The 15,772-nt window shown below is 40.9% G+C and overlaps 1 protein-coding gene and 1 pseudogene across 1 annotated transcript; one reads left to right on the forward strand and one right to left on the reverse strand.

The window, feature by feature from the left end:
* The first annotated feature begins 790 nt into the window (after window positions 1–790).
* Window positions 791–908, forward strand: LOC118574938 (annotated as a pseudogene).
* Window positions 909–10,755: 9,847 nt separating this feature from the next.
* Window positions 10,756–12,147, reverse strand: LOC118574212 (arginine/serine-rich coiled-coil protein 2-like). The gene is given in 3 exon segments (XM_036174976.1): window positions 10,756–11,049; window positions 11,051–12,079; window positions 12,082–12,147. Coding segments are annotated over 3 exon segments (1,305 nt in total). The 3' UTR covers window positions 10,756–10,839.
* Window positions 12,148–15,772: the final 3,625 nt, after the last annotated feature.

The raw sequence follows: 15,772 nt of genomic DNA on the forward strand, positions 1-15,772 counted from the left end.
CAAGAGGGACATTGGTCAGCTGACTGCCTCTGTGCATCTTTTGGCATGGAGACATCAAACAAAGACCTCCAGCAGACCTCACAGGCTTTGCCACAGGCTCACAGGGAACCCAGGATAGCCATTGCAGCATGGGGCGATCCATTTCCTTCCTTTTGGACACCAAGCCACTTAATCAGTCCTGAGGGAGTTTTGGGGTCCCACCTCTCCTCATTTCCCCATTGTTGGGGTAGGGGGACAGCCTTACCCACCTCACCAGACCCCACCACTTAATTGTACTTTCAGGGGTACCTAATGGGAAGAGATTTTCCAGCTAAGGTAGGAGCTTTCATTTCATTTGCTCCCTCCATGTGCCTCACTCCAGACCCGTCAGCAGTGCCTCTTCTCCTCGTCATGCACAGGGACACAGACAGGGCCCTGATCTCCCAAGTTCCAGAGAACACCAGGATCCACTGCCTTGTCACCAATTCCAGAAGAATGAGGTCTCACCCCACAAGCTTTTCCCTTCCTGTTTCCCTCTCCTAATTAACTACTCAGCTAATTGTTACAGGACCATCATAGAGCTGGAGGCCAAGTACCATCAAGTATACCCAGACGGTAAGGAAAAGTAGCAGTCCAGATGTATTTACACCCCCCAGACCCAAAAGAGTCTGGACTCTGCAAAACAAACAAACAAAAAACCAGACTTTACTATAGCAATCTATTACTGTTAAAAGCCCTCAGCAGTTGATCACCTGTTTCTCCTGGATGCTAAACTAATAAAGAAAACAGGTGCCTTAAAATAACCTGTCTCATACTTACCTAGCAGGGGAAATACCATGATCACATATGAACCCTGCAATTTCCCCAAATGTGGGAAGCTTGACTGCATAATTTGTGGTAGTGGGGGACTGTGTTCGAACTCTCCCCTGTAGAAGAAAAAAAAATCTGTCTCAGATAAGGCTTATCTCACGTAAGAATTAAAAGCATGCTCCATATACCCTCCCCTCTCTTTTTCTCTCTCACTGGCACTAACCACAGTACTAAGCATTACAATATCATGGTCACCAGTTTAAGATTTTAAAATTTAAATTTCCCATGGCTGCTCTTTTTTTTTTTTTTTTTTTTTTTTTTTTTTTTTTTTTTTTGGTTTTTTGAGACAGTTTTGGTTTTTCTCTGTGTAGCTTTTTGCGCCTTTCCTGGAACTCACTTGGTAGCCCAGGCTGGCCTCAAACCCACAGAACCCACCTGTCTCTGCCTCCTAAGTGCTGGGATTAAAGGTGTGCGCCAACACTGCCCCGCTGCATGGCTGCTTCTTAATATGTTTAAAAATTCTTCTGAGCTCTAGAGCCAGCTTATATCCATCTGGACAGGTCAGCAAGTTCCAGAGCCAGCTTGAAGACACCTGGACAGCACCTTGTCAGACAATTCCCAAAGCAATAGACAACAATCCACTAACCCAGGATACCTGGCTACCTCAGAAGCCCCCTTCCTTACTCCCCAAGAGTTAACTGATGCCCACCAAGTCAGCTGGAAGCAGTTTTTGGGAGACATGGTGCCCTGACTCTTGTTCATCTGCCATTTTTAATAATAAGCAAAGAGTCTGGAATGTAAGAATTCCTGGCCACTACCCCAGCTACATGACTGCACATGCACTGTTCATATGTTTAGTCATCCCAGGGCTTTATGTCCTATGTAATCTGTGTGCTGTGTGATTGCATAATTTGCATGCAGCATGATCACACAATCTATGTGCATGCATGGTGTAGCTCCATAAACCTATATGTGCATGTGCAGGGGAATCCATAAAAAGCAGGACACAAACTCCTCTCTCTTCTTCTCCTCCCCCCACACTGCTCCCTGCACACATCTTCCATAGGCCTAAGCATATGGTCTTCTGTCCCTCCCTTCTCCTAATAAAACCCTTATAGTGGGTTTTGTTGTGCCTCATTGCTTTTCTCGCATGGTAAGGGTGCTAATAAATGAGTAACATTGTACTGCCTCATAAAAAAAAACACTTTCCTCTTAAAACCTTGAGCCATAACCTTCTAGGCCATACAACTCATCCTTGTGAGAGATGTCATTTACACAACACCCTAAGTGACTTCTGTGTTGTCTTAGGGCCAGGCCAAATCCTGACTCCATAGGCATTATGTTCACCTCAGACATTCTCCCCAGACCCTAAATCTTGGGCTTTATCTTTGAGTCAACCCATTTTTGTACCCATTTTTGTGAAAGAAGCCAGATGTACTTTGTAAAGACTCTCAATGTAAACATGTCTTAAGATTGTTGTGCAAATGGGACCGAGTTAATTGTTATGTGAATAATTTTTTCAAAACTCTGTTGTGCTTAAATATGGCCAAAGTAAAATGACCTGGGTCAGACTGTAGAAGTCCTGGCCTAGCACTGGTTACCAAAATTGAGCTGATCCGAGTTTCGTTCTTACCTCACCCTGATCATTTTTTTCCCTGCCTGCTGTAAAGCCTGCAGGGACCCTCCCACAACATACATTGTTTCCATTATCTTGATATTATAGATAATGCCCCAATAAGCATTCTAATGCTAGAAAGGAATATTAATAAAATATATGTATCTCTTATTGATATAGAGAAAGATGTATCTGGCTATCAAGTATGAGATAAAAATATCCAGAGTAATACACACACACACACACACACACACACACACACACACACACACACACGTTTCTTGGAAGAGGGCCTACTTGTGGCATCTCAAGACAATCAAATCTTGTTATATATTTTGACTAGCATATATTGATCGTATAAAATATTAGGTGTCCTTGTGACAATGTCATATTTATATATAATATAATTGGTCATATTCATCCCATGAGAAAGTATGACATATAAATGCAATGGAACATTTGAATTTCAGTCATTTTCACCCTCCCCGACCCTGTCATCCTCTCTTATCTCTTTCTCCCTCTTATTAAAACCCTTTCCAACATGTTTTATTCATACTTTTGTGCCTTTTCATTTTTTGATGACCCACTGATTTCAATTAGGATTGCTTAGGTAGGGAGTTACTTTCTGTTTATATATGTGTTGCTATTTTTTTTTAATTTAAAAAGTTTTTTCCATTTTACATACCAACCACAGTTCCCTCTCTCTCCCCTCCTCTCATTCACCCCAACATTCCCCCAACCCCATCCCCCATGCACTCCTTAGACAGGGTAAGGCCTCCCATGGGGAGTCAACAAAGTCTGGCCTATCAAGTTGAGGCAGGACCAAGCCCCTCCCCCCTGTATCAAGGCTGAGCAAGGTAGCCCTCCATAGAGAATGGGCTCCAAAAAGCTAGTTCATGCATTAGGGATAAATCCTGGTTCCACTGGCAGTGGCCTCACATACTTCACAAGCCACACAAGTGTCACCCACATTCAGAGGGCCTAATTTGGTCCCATGCTGGTTCCCCAGCTGTCAGTCCAGTTCTGGGGTATGAAACCACTTAAAAATATTCTATACCACTAAGAAAATGACCTCTCCTATTGTTCTACTCTAACAACCATTTACTGTTGGACAGCTCCTGGGAGGGGTGAGACCTCTTGAGTTCCTTCCCTATCATGACAAGATGCTGATGAGCTCAGTCTTGTGCACACCTTTTGAAGGGGCATAGAGCTTCTGTGAGTTCATGAATGCAACAACCATGTAATGCCCATAAGACATCACTTAACAGCACTTCATCTTCTGCCTTTATTTTTTGCCTCCACTTCCATAATGCTCCCTGATCTTTGGATGGGGTGATATAGATGTCCTGTTTAGTATCATACCCACAGTCATTTATTCTATGTACTTTATTTATTTATATATTTTTCTCTCATGCAATACATCCCAACCACAGTTCCCCTCTCTCCATTCCTCCCAACACCCCCCAACACCTGTGCTCTCCCCCAGATCCACATCTCCTCCATTTCCCTTCAGAAAAGAGCAGGTTTCTCAGAGATAGCAACTGAACACAACATAACAAGGTGCAATAAGACTAGGCACAAACCCTCAGCAAGGCAATCCAGTAGAAGGAATGAGTCCCAAAGCAGCCAAAAAGAGTCGAGAGACAATTCCCATTTGCATTGTTGAGAGTTCTACAAGAACATCCAGCTACACAACCATAACATATTTGTAGAGGACCCAGTGCAGACCCATGCAGGCTCCATGAGTGCCACTTCAGTCTCTGCTTAGTTGATTCTGTGGGTCATGATCTCCTGGTGTCCATGACCCCTCTATTTTCTATAATTCTTCTGCAGAGTTCCATGAGCTCCAAGTGGAGGGACCTGATGGAGATCTCCAATACAGACTATCTCTCTGCCTAGTGTTTGGCTGTGGTTCTCTGCATCTGCTCCTGTCAGCTGCATCTGATGATGACTGGTATGACATTGATCTAGGAATACAGCAGAATATCATTAGGAATTGATTTATGGATTTTTTTTTCTTTCTATCCTAGGTCTCTGGGCTATCCAGCCTCTGGTTTCTGGCCATCCTGGCCGTACTAGGCATGGGCTCCCTCTCCTGGTATGGTTCTCAGGTTAGACCATTCACTGGTTGGCCACTCCCACAAGCTCTCAGCCACCATTGCCCCAGCACATCTTGCAGGCAAGACAAGTTGTAGGTAGGAGGTTTTGTGGCTGGGTTGGTGTCTTAGTCCCTGTAGCAGGAATCTTAGATGGTCTTATTAATCAAATCTAACCTGAGCCAGGTATTGGGGTGAATGCTGGAAGATCAGAGAAGCAGAACAAACCACAGCTACCTCACCTTTCCAGTTCCTCAGCTGATCCTGTTTCCTCAGGCTAGAAGCCTCTGAGTCCTCATCCAGAATGGGTCTCAGCTGAACTGCTACTCAAAAGCCTAAAAGCTTAACCAGCCAAATGATTCTAGTTCCTAGTTTTCACAACTTATATACCCTTCTGCTTTCTGACATCACTTCCTGGGATTAAAGGCTTACTTCCTGGGATTAAAGGCATGAGTCACTATGCCTGACTGTTTCCAATGTGGCCTTGAACTCACAGAGATCCAGAGGGATTTCTGCCTCTGGAATGCTAGGATTAAAGGTGTGTGAGCCACCATTTTCTGGCCTCTATGTCTATCTAGTGGCTGTTCTGTCCTCTGACCCCAGATAAGTTTATTAGAGTGCACAATATGTAGTTGGAGTTTTTCTGTCTGGCCCAGTCAGGACAAATCTCTCTTACCCGCCAGTCCCACAGTCGCTCAGACCCAAACAAGAAAGCACACAGAGACTTATATTGCTTACAAACTGTATGGCTGTGGCAGGCTGCTTGTTATCTACTTCTTCTATCTTAAATTAACCCATTTCTGTTAGTCTATACTTTGCCACATGGCTTGTGGCTTACCAGTGTCTTTACATGTTGCTTCTCATGGCGGCAGCGGCTGGCGGTGTCTCCACCCAACCTTCTACTTCCCAGAATTCTCTTCTCTCTTGTCCCGCCTATACTTCCTGCCTGGCCACTGGCCAATCAGAACTTTATTTACACAGAGCAATATCCACAGCAACAATATTTTGGGGAACACAATGCTACCACAAGTCCCACTACTGGAAGACTTGCCTGATTATAGAGGATGGCCGGTTCAGGTTCTGTATGCCCAATTACTAGGTATCTTCACTAGGGTCACCCTCATAGGTTCCAGGAAGTTTCCACTGCACTAGGTTTCCACATCACTCTCTAAATATCCCCCAGTTCCAGTTGTCTCCCCTCATTGTACTCTCTCTCTCTACCCCTCCCATCCCCCACCTGATCCCTCATGCTCCCATCCCCACCTGCCCTCCAGTTCACCTGCAAAACCTTTTCTATTTCCCCTTCCCAGAGAGATCCATGCATCCCCTCTTGAGCCCTCCTTGTTACCTAGCCTCTGTTGAGTCTGTGGATTGTAGCATGGTTTTACTTTACAGTCAATATCCACTTATGAGTGAGTACATACCATGTTTGTCTTTCTGAGTCTGGGTTACCTCCCTCAGGATGTTATTTTCTAGTTCCATCCATTTGCCTGCAAATTTTGTGATGTCATTTGTTATTTTTAACAGCTGAGTAATACTCCATAGTGTAAATGTACCACATTTTTTCTTTTTCTTTTTTTAAAATTTAATTTGTTTTATATCTGGACTGCAGTTTTCCCTCCCTCCTCTTCCTCTGCTCTTCCCTCAATCCACTCCTCTGTTTTTATTCAGAAAGAGGCAGGCCACCCATGGGTATCAACAAAAAGCATGGCATATCAAGTTGCATTAAGATAAGCACCTCCCCTTATATTAAAGCTGGGCAAGGCAATCCAGTATGAGGAACAGGTTCTCAAGAGCCAGCTAAAACATTCAGGACAGCCCCTGCTCCCGCTGTTAGGAGTCCCACAAATAGTTGCAGCTACAGAGTTGTCATATATAAGTAGAGGGCCTAGGTCGGTTCCATACAGGCTCCCTGGTAGTTGGTTCAGACTCTGTGAGTTCCAATGAGCCAGGTTAGTTGTTTCTGTGGGTTTTCTTGTGGTGTTCTTGACCCATCTGGCTTCTATGATCCCTCCTCTCTCTCTTCAGCAGAATTCCCTGGTTTCAGCCTAATGGTTGGCAGTGGGTCTCTGTATTTGTTTCTATCTGTTACTGGTTGAAGGCTCTCTGATGACAATTGGGGTAGTCACAAATCTGATCACAGGAGATGGCAAGTTTAGGCTACATATTCAGTATTGCCAGGAGTCTTAGCTGAGACCACCCTTCCTTGTATATTTATAGAAGTTTCCCTTATATCAGGTATCTACTTATCCTCAAAAAGCCCCCCTTTCCAGTCATCTCTCTCAGCACTCTCCCCCTTAACCCACCCCCAACCTGATCCCTCATGTTCCTATCCCCACCCACCCCAGTCCACCCAGGAAATTTCTTCTATTTCCCCTTCTCAGGGAGATCCATGTTTCTACCCTTGGGGCCTCCTTGTTACTTAGCCTCTGTGAGTCTGTGGATTGTAGCATGGTTATCCTTTACTTTGCAGTTAATATCCACTTATGAGTGAGTACATGCCATGTTTGTCTTTCTGAGTCTAGATTATCTCACTCAGGATGTTTTTTATCTAGTTCCATCCATTTAACTGCAGTTTCCTAATGTCATTGTTTTTAACAGCTGAGAAATACTTTGTGTAAACGTATCACATTTTCTTTATCAATTCCTTGGTTGAGGGACATCCAGGTTGTTTCCAGGTTCTGGCTATTACAAATAAATCTGCTATCAACATAGTTGAGCAGGTGTCCTTGTGGTATGATTGAACATTCCTTGGGTATATGCCCAAGAGTGGTATTGCTAGGTCTTGAGATAGGTTGATTCCCAGTTTTCTGACAAACTGCCATATTGATTTCCAAAGTGGCTGTACAAGTTTGCACTCCAACCAGCAATGGAGGAGTGTTCCCCTTGCTCTACATCCTCTCTAGCTGTCATTTGTGTTTTTGATCTTAGCCATTCTGACAGGTGTAAGATGGAATCTCAGAGTCATTTTGATTAGCATTTCCCTGGTGTCTAAGGATTTTTGAACATTCTTTTAAGTTTTTCTCTGCTTTTTGAGATTCTTCTGTTGAGAATTTTCTACTTAGGTTTCCACCCCATTTTTAAATTAGATTATTATTTTTTATGTCTAATTTCTTGAGTTGTTTATATATTCTGGATATCAGCCCTCTGTCAGATGTGGGGTTGGTAAAGACCTTTTCCCATTCTGTAGGCTGCCGTTTTGTCCTAGTAACAGTGTCCTTTGCCTTACAGACACTTTTCAGTTTCAGGAGGTCCCATTTACTAGTTGTTGATCCTACTGTCTGTGCTACTGGTGTTATATGTAGGAAGTGAGAACTGATTCCTGGAAGTTGAACTCTGACCTCCACACACCTGGTGTGTGTGTGTGTGTGTGTGTGTGTGTGTGTGTGTGTGTGTGTACATAAATAAAACATTTTTATGAAAACCAAAATTCAAATTTGAATGTACATAATGGAAGGAGGAACATCATACGTTATGGTATATTTAATATTTGCCTAATATAAACAAGGATATAAGAATAAATATAAGCATTTTTTCCGAGGCACAAAGGAGCAAAAGAAGTCAAGTACTACCAGAATGATGAGTCTGTGCTAACAATTTCTTATTCGTGCACTTTCTATAAATAAATCAAGGAACGTCCTTGATCCTGATGGAATAAGGAGTATTATGAACATTACAAATCTATCCTCATACATGGAAGCAATTTAATTAATAACAACATCAATGGCAGTGATGAAAGGGAAAGATCTTGGGGAAAAGGCAGAACTGGAAGTTGTAGTGCTCTGGTTGCCAGGCAGCCGCCCTCAGGCCATCACTTGGACCTAATGATGTTTGGAGAGCTACCTAACCACTCTTTGAGACAGCATCTGAACTCTCCACATCCATTTAGCATCATTCATTTTCATTTCTCCTCCATAACTCCACAGGTACTTTCAAAATCTTACAGATTTGACAAAACTGTAAGAATACCTACAATGTTCAAGGTTAGGAAATGGTGCTAATTTGTCTATCCAAAAAATGAATTGAAAACAGTTAAATGAATGCAGGATAGACCAAAATAAAGTCATTCAAATAAATACATACAGAAGAAGGAAGGAGAAGGGCAAAATAATAGTAAGGATGTTTTAAAAAGACAAAAGGAGCAAAACTATTAATTAACTTCCTAAAAATACCTATGATACACATAAATCAATATATGAATATACATATATAATTTAAATGAAATTTTCCCATTTGGAAAGACAATGTTCCCCTTAAGAGCCATAGAAAAGCTAACAAAAAACTCAACACCAGGCATGAAAAGCCTCCTTTTGTGTTGTTGGTAAGTGTTGCCCCAGTAAAGTCCTAAAACATTATAGACTGTTGCTGTTGCTCTTGATTGCTCCCAAAGGTTGAAGGTAATTCTGTTTCTGAAGACACTATGTATTTTGACTACAAGACCTAAAGTATCTGACTTATATCTTACCTTTATGATGACTAACTCTCATGGTATCAGAAGATACCATTCAAGCTTCCAAGGGGAAAAAAGCAACCAGTAGTCCTGCCCAGCTATGATGTCTATGAACCACAACAATGACCAACATGACACAATATCCCTAAGGATGCAGTAGTGACATGCATACTCTAGCAGTAACTTAAGGCCCACTAAACAGGAGGGAAATCATGCCTGGTCCTGGAAACTGGCTAGTGAGTCATGGCTCTTGGAGGGGAACCTTTAACTACCACTTAATTAAAACAGCATAATCCTATCCTTACCCTTTATCAAGGAAACTTCTCTTTGCAAAATATGGAAAACTACAACAAATCAAAATACAGAGTTATGAAGCCCCATCCCAACTGATATGTTTACAACACAGCTCCTGTATTTAAGGCTCAGGGATCATTGCAGAAGATAGAGCAGAATTAACCAGAGTAATGGGGTTTGCTGTGAGATTGTGTTTCCTAGGCATGCCAGAAGCTAACCTATAAAGTCACACCAGCATGACTGTCTAAACATGAACTGAACAAGGATGACACCAATACACATGTTAACATAGATGGGGAGGGAGCAAGGCCTCAATCCTAGACAAATCACTATGGGCAACTAAGGAATGCTGAGATTGGGTAAAGTAGTCTTTCCCAGGGCAGAGCACACCAAATGGTTCCAATACCAAATGGCCAACTCTGAAAATATGCATACAAATAATATTATACAGACTGAGCAGATTATACTTACCTATTTAGGAATATTTTATATATATATATATATATATATATATATATATATATATATATATATATAATCAATTAAAGAAAAAAGAGGCCAGGAATTTGAAAGACAGCAAGGAAGTCATATGGGGGGAAAGGGAAGGAGAAAATGATGTAATTATATTATAATCTAAACAAATGATTTAGAAAGAAAAGAAAATCAGCCAGATGTAGGGTGCTCACTTATAATCCTAACAGGAGGATCAGGAGTTCCATCCTGGGCTACATAACATATCCAGACCAATCTGTCCTACATGAGAAACATACACAAGTTGTCTCAGAAATAGAAAGAAACATTTTTTTAATTTTTTTTGTTATAAGGCACTTTATTAATATAAAAGTGCTCACATCCCTTTAATGCGATAACCTATTTCCTGAATAACATGGACTAACAAATTCTGCACATCAATTCTGCCTTATAATAGAAAAACTACTATTTTAATAAATTTGCTCCATTCACCTTCTCTTTAAATTTCTGCACACTATAGTATTGCTTATACCCTAAAACCGTTGCTGTAAAAAAAGCATTTATAGCCAGTGTTTTTTAATTGTAATATCAACACTACATACAACAGACTCAAACAAGAACACCAGGTAACTTAAATTAACACCAGTTTTGAGAAAACCATTTTTATTATCACTGCCAAGCATATGTGTGCAGATTATGTACCAAATGGCCAGATCTTTTAGAAGAAGATCTTTAGAGAACATCTACTCAACATTTCTTTCATGTTTCAAGAGATGAAAATAAGTGTACAAGGTTAAGTTCAAAAGTACACAAGACAGTGGACACGTGAAAATCTATGCATGAGATTTTATCCCACCTGAAGCTTTAATATATTTGAAAAGTAGAATTCATGAACTAAAAAATATTGTCCTTCTATAGTCCTGTCAAGTTTAATGGAAGTGGGTTTAACCTGATTACAACACTAACACCAGTATCACTGATCTGATGTTTACAAAAAAAAAAAAAAATCGTATTTTTCAATAAATTAAAGTCAGTGCAACACCCATGCAAGCTAGAATCCTAGCTGTTTGGTGAACAAGGACCTGACATCAGAACAAGTCTATAAAGTCCCAAGTTGATATTTTTCAAACTGTATCCATTCCATGCATTGAAGATGTGAAACCCAAACCCATTCCTCTTTGAGTGTGGGTTTGTGATCTTGCCATTTGATACTGAGCATCAAGATTTTGAAAAACTTCTTGTTGCTTCAAAGTCTTATAACTTTCTTCATCAACCGAGCTACAGCCAGCTTCATCTTCACTCTTAATTCCCATTAACTTCCTAAATTTGACATTTTTGGTCCTTGTTTCCAAAATTCAATTTTTCCCATATTTCAGCAGATTGAGATTTGTCGCCATCTTTCTTGCCTTGCCAGAGCATTTTCCTCTTTTTCTCTTGCTCAGCAAACTTCATTGGATTCACAGCGGCTGGGTTATAGTAGCTGGGCACAGCTATGCCGGTCTCTGCCAAGGCTTTGGCTTGCAGGGCTGCCATTTGAGCTGCCATAGCTATCTGAGGAGTCACTTGTGTTCCTGACGCCAATAGTGCAGCAACATTGAGAACAGAACCCCCAGTGGCTGCAGCTGCTGCAGCCATCTCTTGTTGTTTTTGCTTGTCAACCATTTCCTTTTCTAGTTGCTCTTGTAATTTCTTTGCCCTTTCCAACCTCCTAGCTAAAGCCTCCTGAGCGTCCATTGCTGTGTTTCTGCCTCTGAAGGGAGGTGGACTAGGTGTCCGGCTTAGGCTTCTGCTAAATCTTCTTGGTTTTTCAATTCTCTTCTTTCTATCTCGACTTCGATTTCTTGATCTGCTCCCACTTCTAGTCCTATGCCTGTGTCTGGATCTGGATCGGGAATGTGTTCTAATCCTTCGTTTTCTATCCCGGCTTCTAGATCTTGACTTCTTCCTGTCTCTGCTTCTGGATCGAGACTTTTTTCGATCCCTACTCCTAGACCGAGACTTCTTCCTCTCCCTGCTTCTACTTTGATGGCATCTTTCACGAGACCTAGATCTTGAGTGACTTCTGCCTCGTGATGACTTCCTTTCTTTGCGTTTATGTCTGTCCTCACCATTTTCAGATGAATTTAATCGCTCTTTTCCTTTGTCAGAAGAATGTTCTTTGTCATTGTGCTCCTCAGACTTATGTCTCTTAGAGGACTTATCTTTGGATTCATGTCTTCTTGCCTCTTTACTTCTGCTCCGGCTCCTGTGTTTTCTTCCTTCATTATCTGATTTTCGCTTTCTTTCTCTTGATCTTGACCGTGACCTTGAATAGTGATGTTTTGAGGTTCTAGGAGAAATAGACACATCTGACTGCTCTTTTTTTTCTTTTCTCTATCCGGGGATGTCTTTTCTGGGGCTAGTCCATCTTGTTCTGTATCAGTAACCGCCATTGTTTCTGAGTCCAGGCCGCGAAGGCGGAGCCTCGGTACTGGCCGCCCCTAAACTTCGCCACAGACTAGATCTCTTGAGCAAGAGACCCTGATGGCACAAAAGGGATGAGGCCTGGCGCTGCGCGCAGCTTGCTGGAAGAAAAAAAGGGGTGGTGATCAAAACAAACATTTTTAATAAAACAGAAATGGGCTGGAGAGATAGCTCAGTGGTTAAGAGCACTGTCTGCTCTTCCAGAGGAACCAGGTTCAATTCCCACCACCCAAATGGCAGCTCACAACTGTCTGCAACTCTAGTTCCAGGGGATCTGACACCCTCACACATGCAAGCAAAACACTAATGCACATTAAAAAATAAGTTATTAATAAAACAGAAATTCATGATATTAAAAAAACTAAAAAACTTTTTGGAGGGAATAATCCAAGGTCTGTCCAACTGGCATGGAAATCTTTATTTGGCTTGCTAATCTGGAAGGCTGGCTATAAGTTTTGGTGCTCTGCCACTTATCACTGTATGATTTTGTTCATATTAGTAGCCTTTTCTGTGCCAAATTTATTCATTTGTAACCCAAAGAGACTAAAGTACAATAGAGTCATAAAAATTTCTGGGTACAATCTATAGTAAGAGATTCATTTTATAGCATACTCTACTCATATACATGCCAAAAAATCTGAGACAAAATTTTTAAAGATTTATTTGTACTTGATGTGTGTGGGTGTTTTCCTGTATATATGTCTGTGTACCACATTTATGCAATGCTCTCAGAGGCCAAAGGAGAATATTAGATCCCCTGAAATTGAAGTTACAGATGGCTGTGAGCCACCATGGTTGTCCTGGGAATTGAACCCAAGTCCATTGGAAGATCAGACAGTGCTCTAACCCACTTAACCTTCTCTCTAGCCCCAATATGACAAAACTTTTATGAAGTTATTATTATTATTGGAGGTACTATTATTTTTCCCTTTGTCTTGATTTTATGTCCAGTTTATGACCAATAAATTGGTTTTTATAACTTATTAGTGCTTCACAATGCACAGTTTGATCTAATGGTTTTCTGTAGTTTTATGTTGTGCCTATGTCTTTTAGAGAAAAACAGTAACAGTGAGTAGCATTTAAAAAACTTTTCCATAGTGCCAAACACTATCTTGAGCAAAATTTCAACAACCATGACTACTTTCATTAGAGCAATTTTAAAGGTGAAGAAAATCAATGTGATTGATATATGCACCAAATTTAGTGGATTAACAAAGCCATTTAACACTATATTAAAGTGTTTTGAATCTTTTACAACATGCCCATTTTATAAAACACTGCCTCAGGACGAGAGCAGTGCCTCAGTGGTTATAAGCATTGTTTGCTATTCTGGAGGATCTGGGTTCAGCACCCACATGGTGGCTTGCATCCAGTGCAATTCTAGTTCCAGGGGACCCTACTCACTTTTCTGGCCTCTGTGGGCACTGGGCACACGTAGTACATAGACATACATGTAGACAAAACACCCATATACATAAAATTAAAATAGACAAATCTTTTACAAATCAAAAACAATGAAACCAATTAAACAAACAAAAAGCATTGTCTTCCCTAATTTTACCATTTTAACCTATAAAAAGCGGCATTATAACAAATCTACCAGCTGAGAGAGGATACCCATTACAGACACTCAAAGTTGTTTACCTTACAGATTATGTCATTGTATGTTGCATTAATCCTAAAGCATATGCTTAGTAACAACACACAACTTCATACTTGCAACATTACACAAGTTGTCCTCTTAACACAAAGTGATGCATACTTTGGGCTATAATTGCATGCATATTCCTTAGTTACATTCATCTTTATTATCCATAGTGTAAAAGCAAACATTCTTTCTATTGAAACAGTATCCAGCTACCAAAAATCACTGTCAAAAAGCCATCTTTCATGAATTCACTGGATGGACCCAGAATTTGATGATACAATGATTTTATCCACAAATTGCATTGTGTGTATAGTTTAGTCTATGGATGAAACAGATTTGAAATATTTATTAACTTGTTTTATTTTGAAACAGGATCTTACTATGTAGCCCTGACTGACCTGGAACTTGCTATATAGACCAGGCTGGACTCAAATTCACAGAGATCTCCCTCTGCCTCCTGAGTCCTGAAATTGAAGGTGTACACCACACGAGGCTAAATTAAGCTCTACTAAATAAATAATAGAGAAGGATTAGGCTTAATGGTAACTGGAGTAAATCCAGTAAAGTTCCACAATTTTATTCATTTGATAATTACTATTGAGGACTTACATAGAGTACTATGATACTTACTGGTTTTAACGTGAGACTTAGCAATGGACACTTGGGAAATTGTGTGTGTGTGTGTGTGTGTGTGTGTGTGTGTGTGTGTGTGTGTGTAAATGAGTGAGCATATGTATGTTCATACCCCTGGAGGCTAGAGGACATTCTTAACTTATCATTCCTCAGGTACTGTCTACCTTTCATTGTTTTTGAGGGTATGTGTCATTGGCCTGAAACTCACCAAGCAGGTTATGCTAGCTGGACAGGGAACCCCAGGAATGTACTTGTCTCCACTTTCTCAGCTCTATTTCCATCACACCCAGTTTAAAATTTATTTTCATCCTTTGAGAATTTCATACAATATGCTTTGATCATATTCATTCATCTGTACTTGTCCCTTTAACTCCTCCAAGATTCTCCTCACCTCCCTATCCCATGACTTCGTGCTTTCTTTTTTATTCAATAACCCATCGACTTCAATTTGTGCTGCCCACATATTTCCGGAGTGATTTCACATTGTATATATAGTTCTGGGGATCAAATGTAACCCCACCCCCCCACTTGCAAGAGTAGCAGTTTACCAACTCCAGCTTTCAGAGAACAATTTTTTTCACTGAATTTTTTTGGAGTTCTGTGTATTCTTTATTTAAAAATACCACGCTTGTGTACTCCCTTTGGAAGAGAGACAGAATTGTGATTTTCACCAGGTGGTGGTGGCGTACTCCTTTAATCCCAGCACTCAGGAGGCAGAGCCAGGTGGATCTCTGTGAGTTCTAGGCCAGCCTGTTCTACAGAGTGAGTTCCAGGAAAGGCGCAAAGCTACACAGAGAAACCCTGTCCAAAAAAAAAAAAAAAAAAAAAGAATTGTGGTTTTCATTTATTTCAAACAATAGAGCTGAACACTGGTGGCAAATGCCTTTAATCCCAGCATTGGGAGGCAGAGGCAGGTGGGTCTCTGTGAGTTTGAGGCCAGTCTGGTCTACATAGAGAGTTCCAGCACAGCCAGGACTGTTTCACAGAGAAATCCTGTCTCACAACAAAACAAAACAACTGCAACACAAAATCTGAGTATTTTAAGCCAGGTAGTGGTGGCACATGCCTTTAATCCCAGCACTTGGGAGGCAGCAACAGGTATATGGAGGCCAGCCTGGTCTACAGAGGTAGACCAAAGCTACACAGAGAAACCCTGTCTCAAAAACCCAAAATAATAATAATAATAATAATAATAATAATAATAATAACAATAATAACAAAAAAAACAATTTAGGGGCATAGGTGACCTGGCCCTGAGGGTGTGAAAGCAAGGGAACTGACCCTGGAAGCCCCCTTTGTCTGCTATGTGGTGG

This window comes from Onychomys torridus, chromosome X (assembly GCF_903995425.1).
Source record: "Onychomys torridus chromosome X, mOncTor1.1, whole genome shotgun sequence".
Classification (NCBI taxonomy): Eukaryota; Metazoa; Chordata; class Mammalia; order Rodentia; family Cricetidae; genus Onychomys; species Onychomys torridus.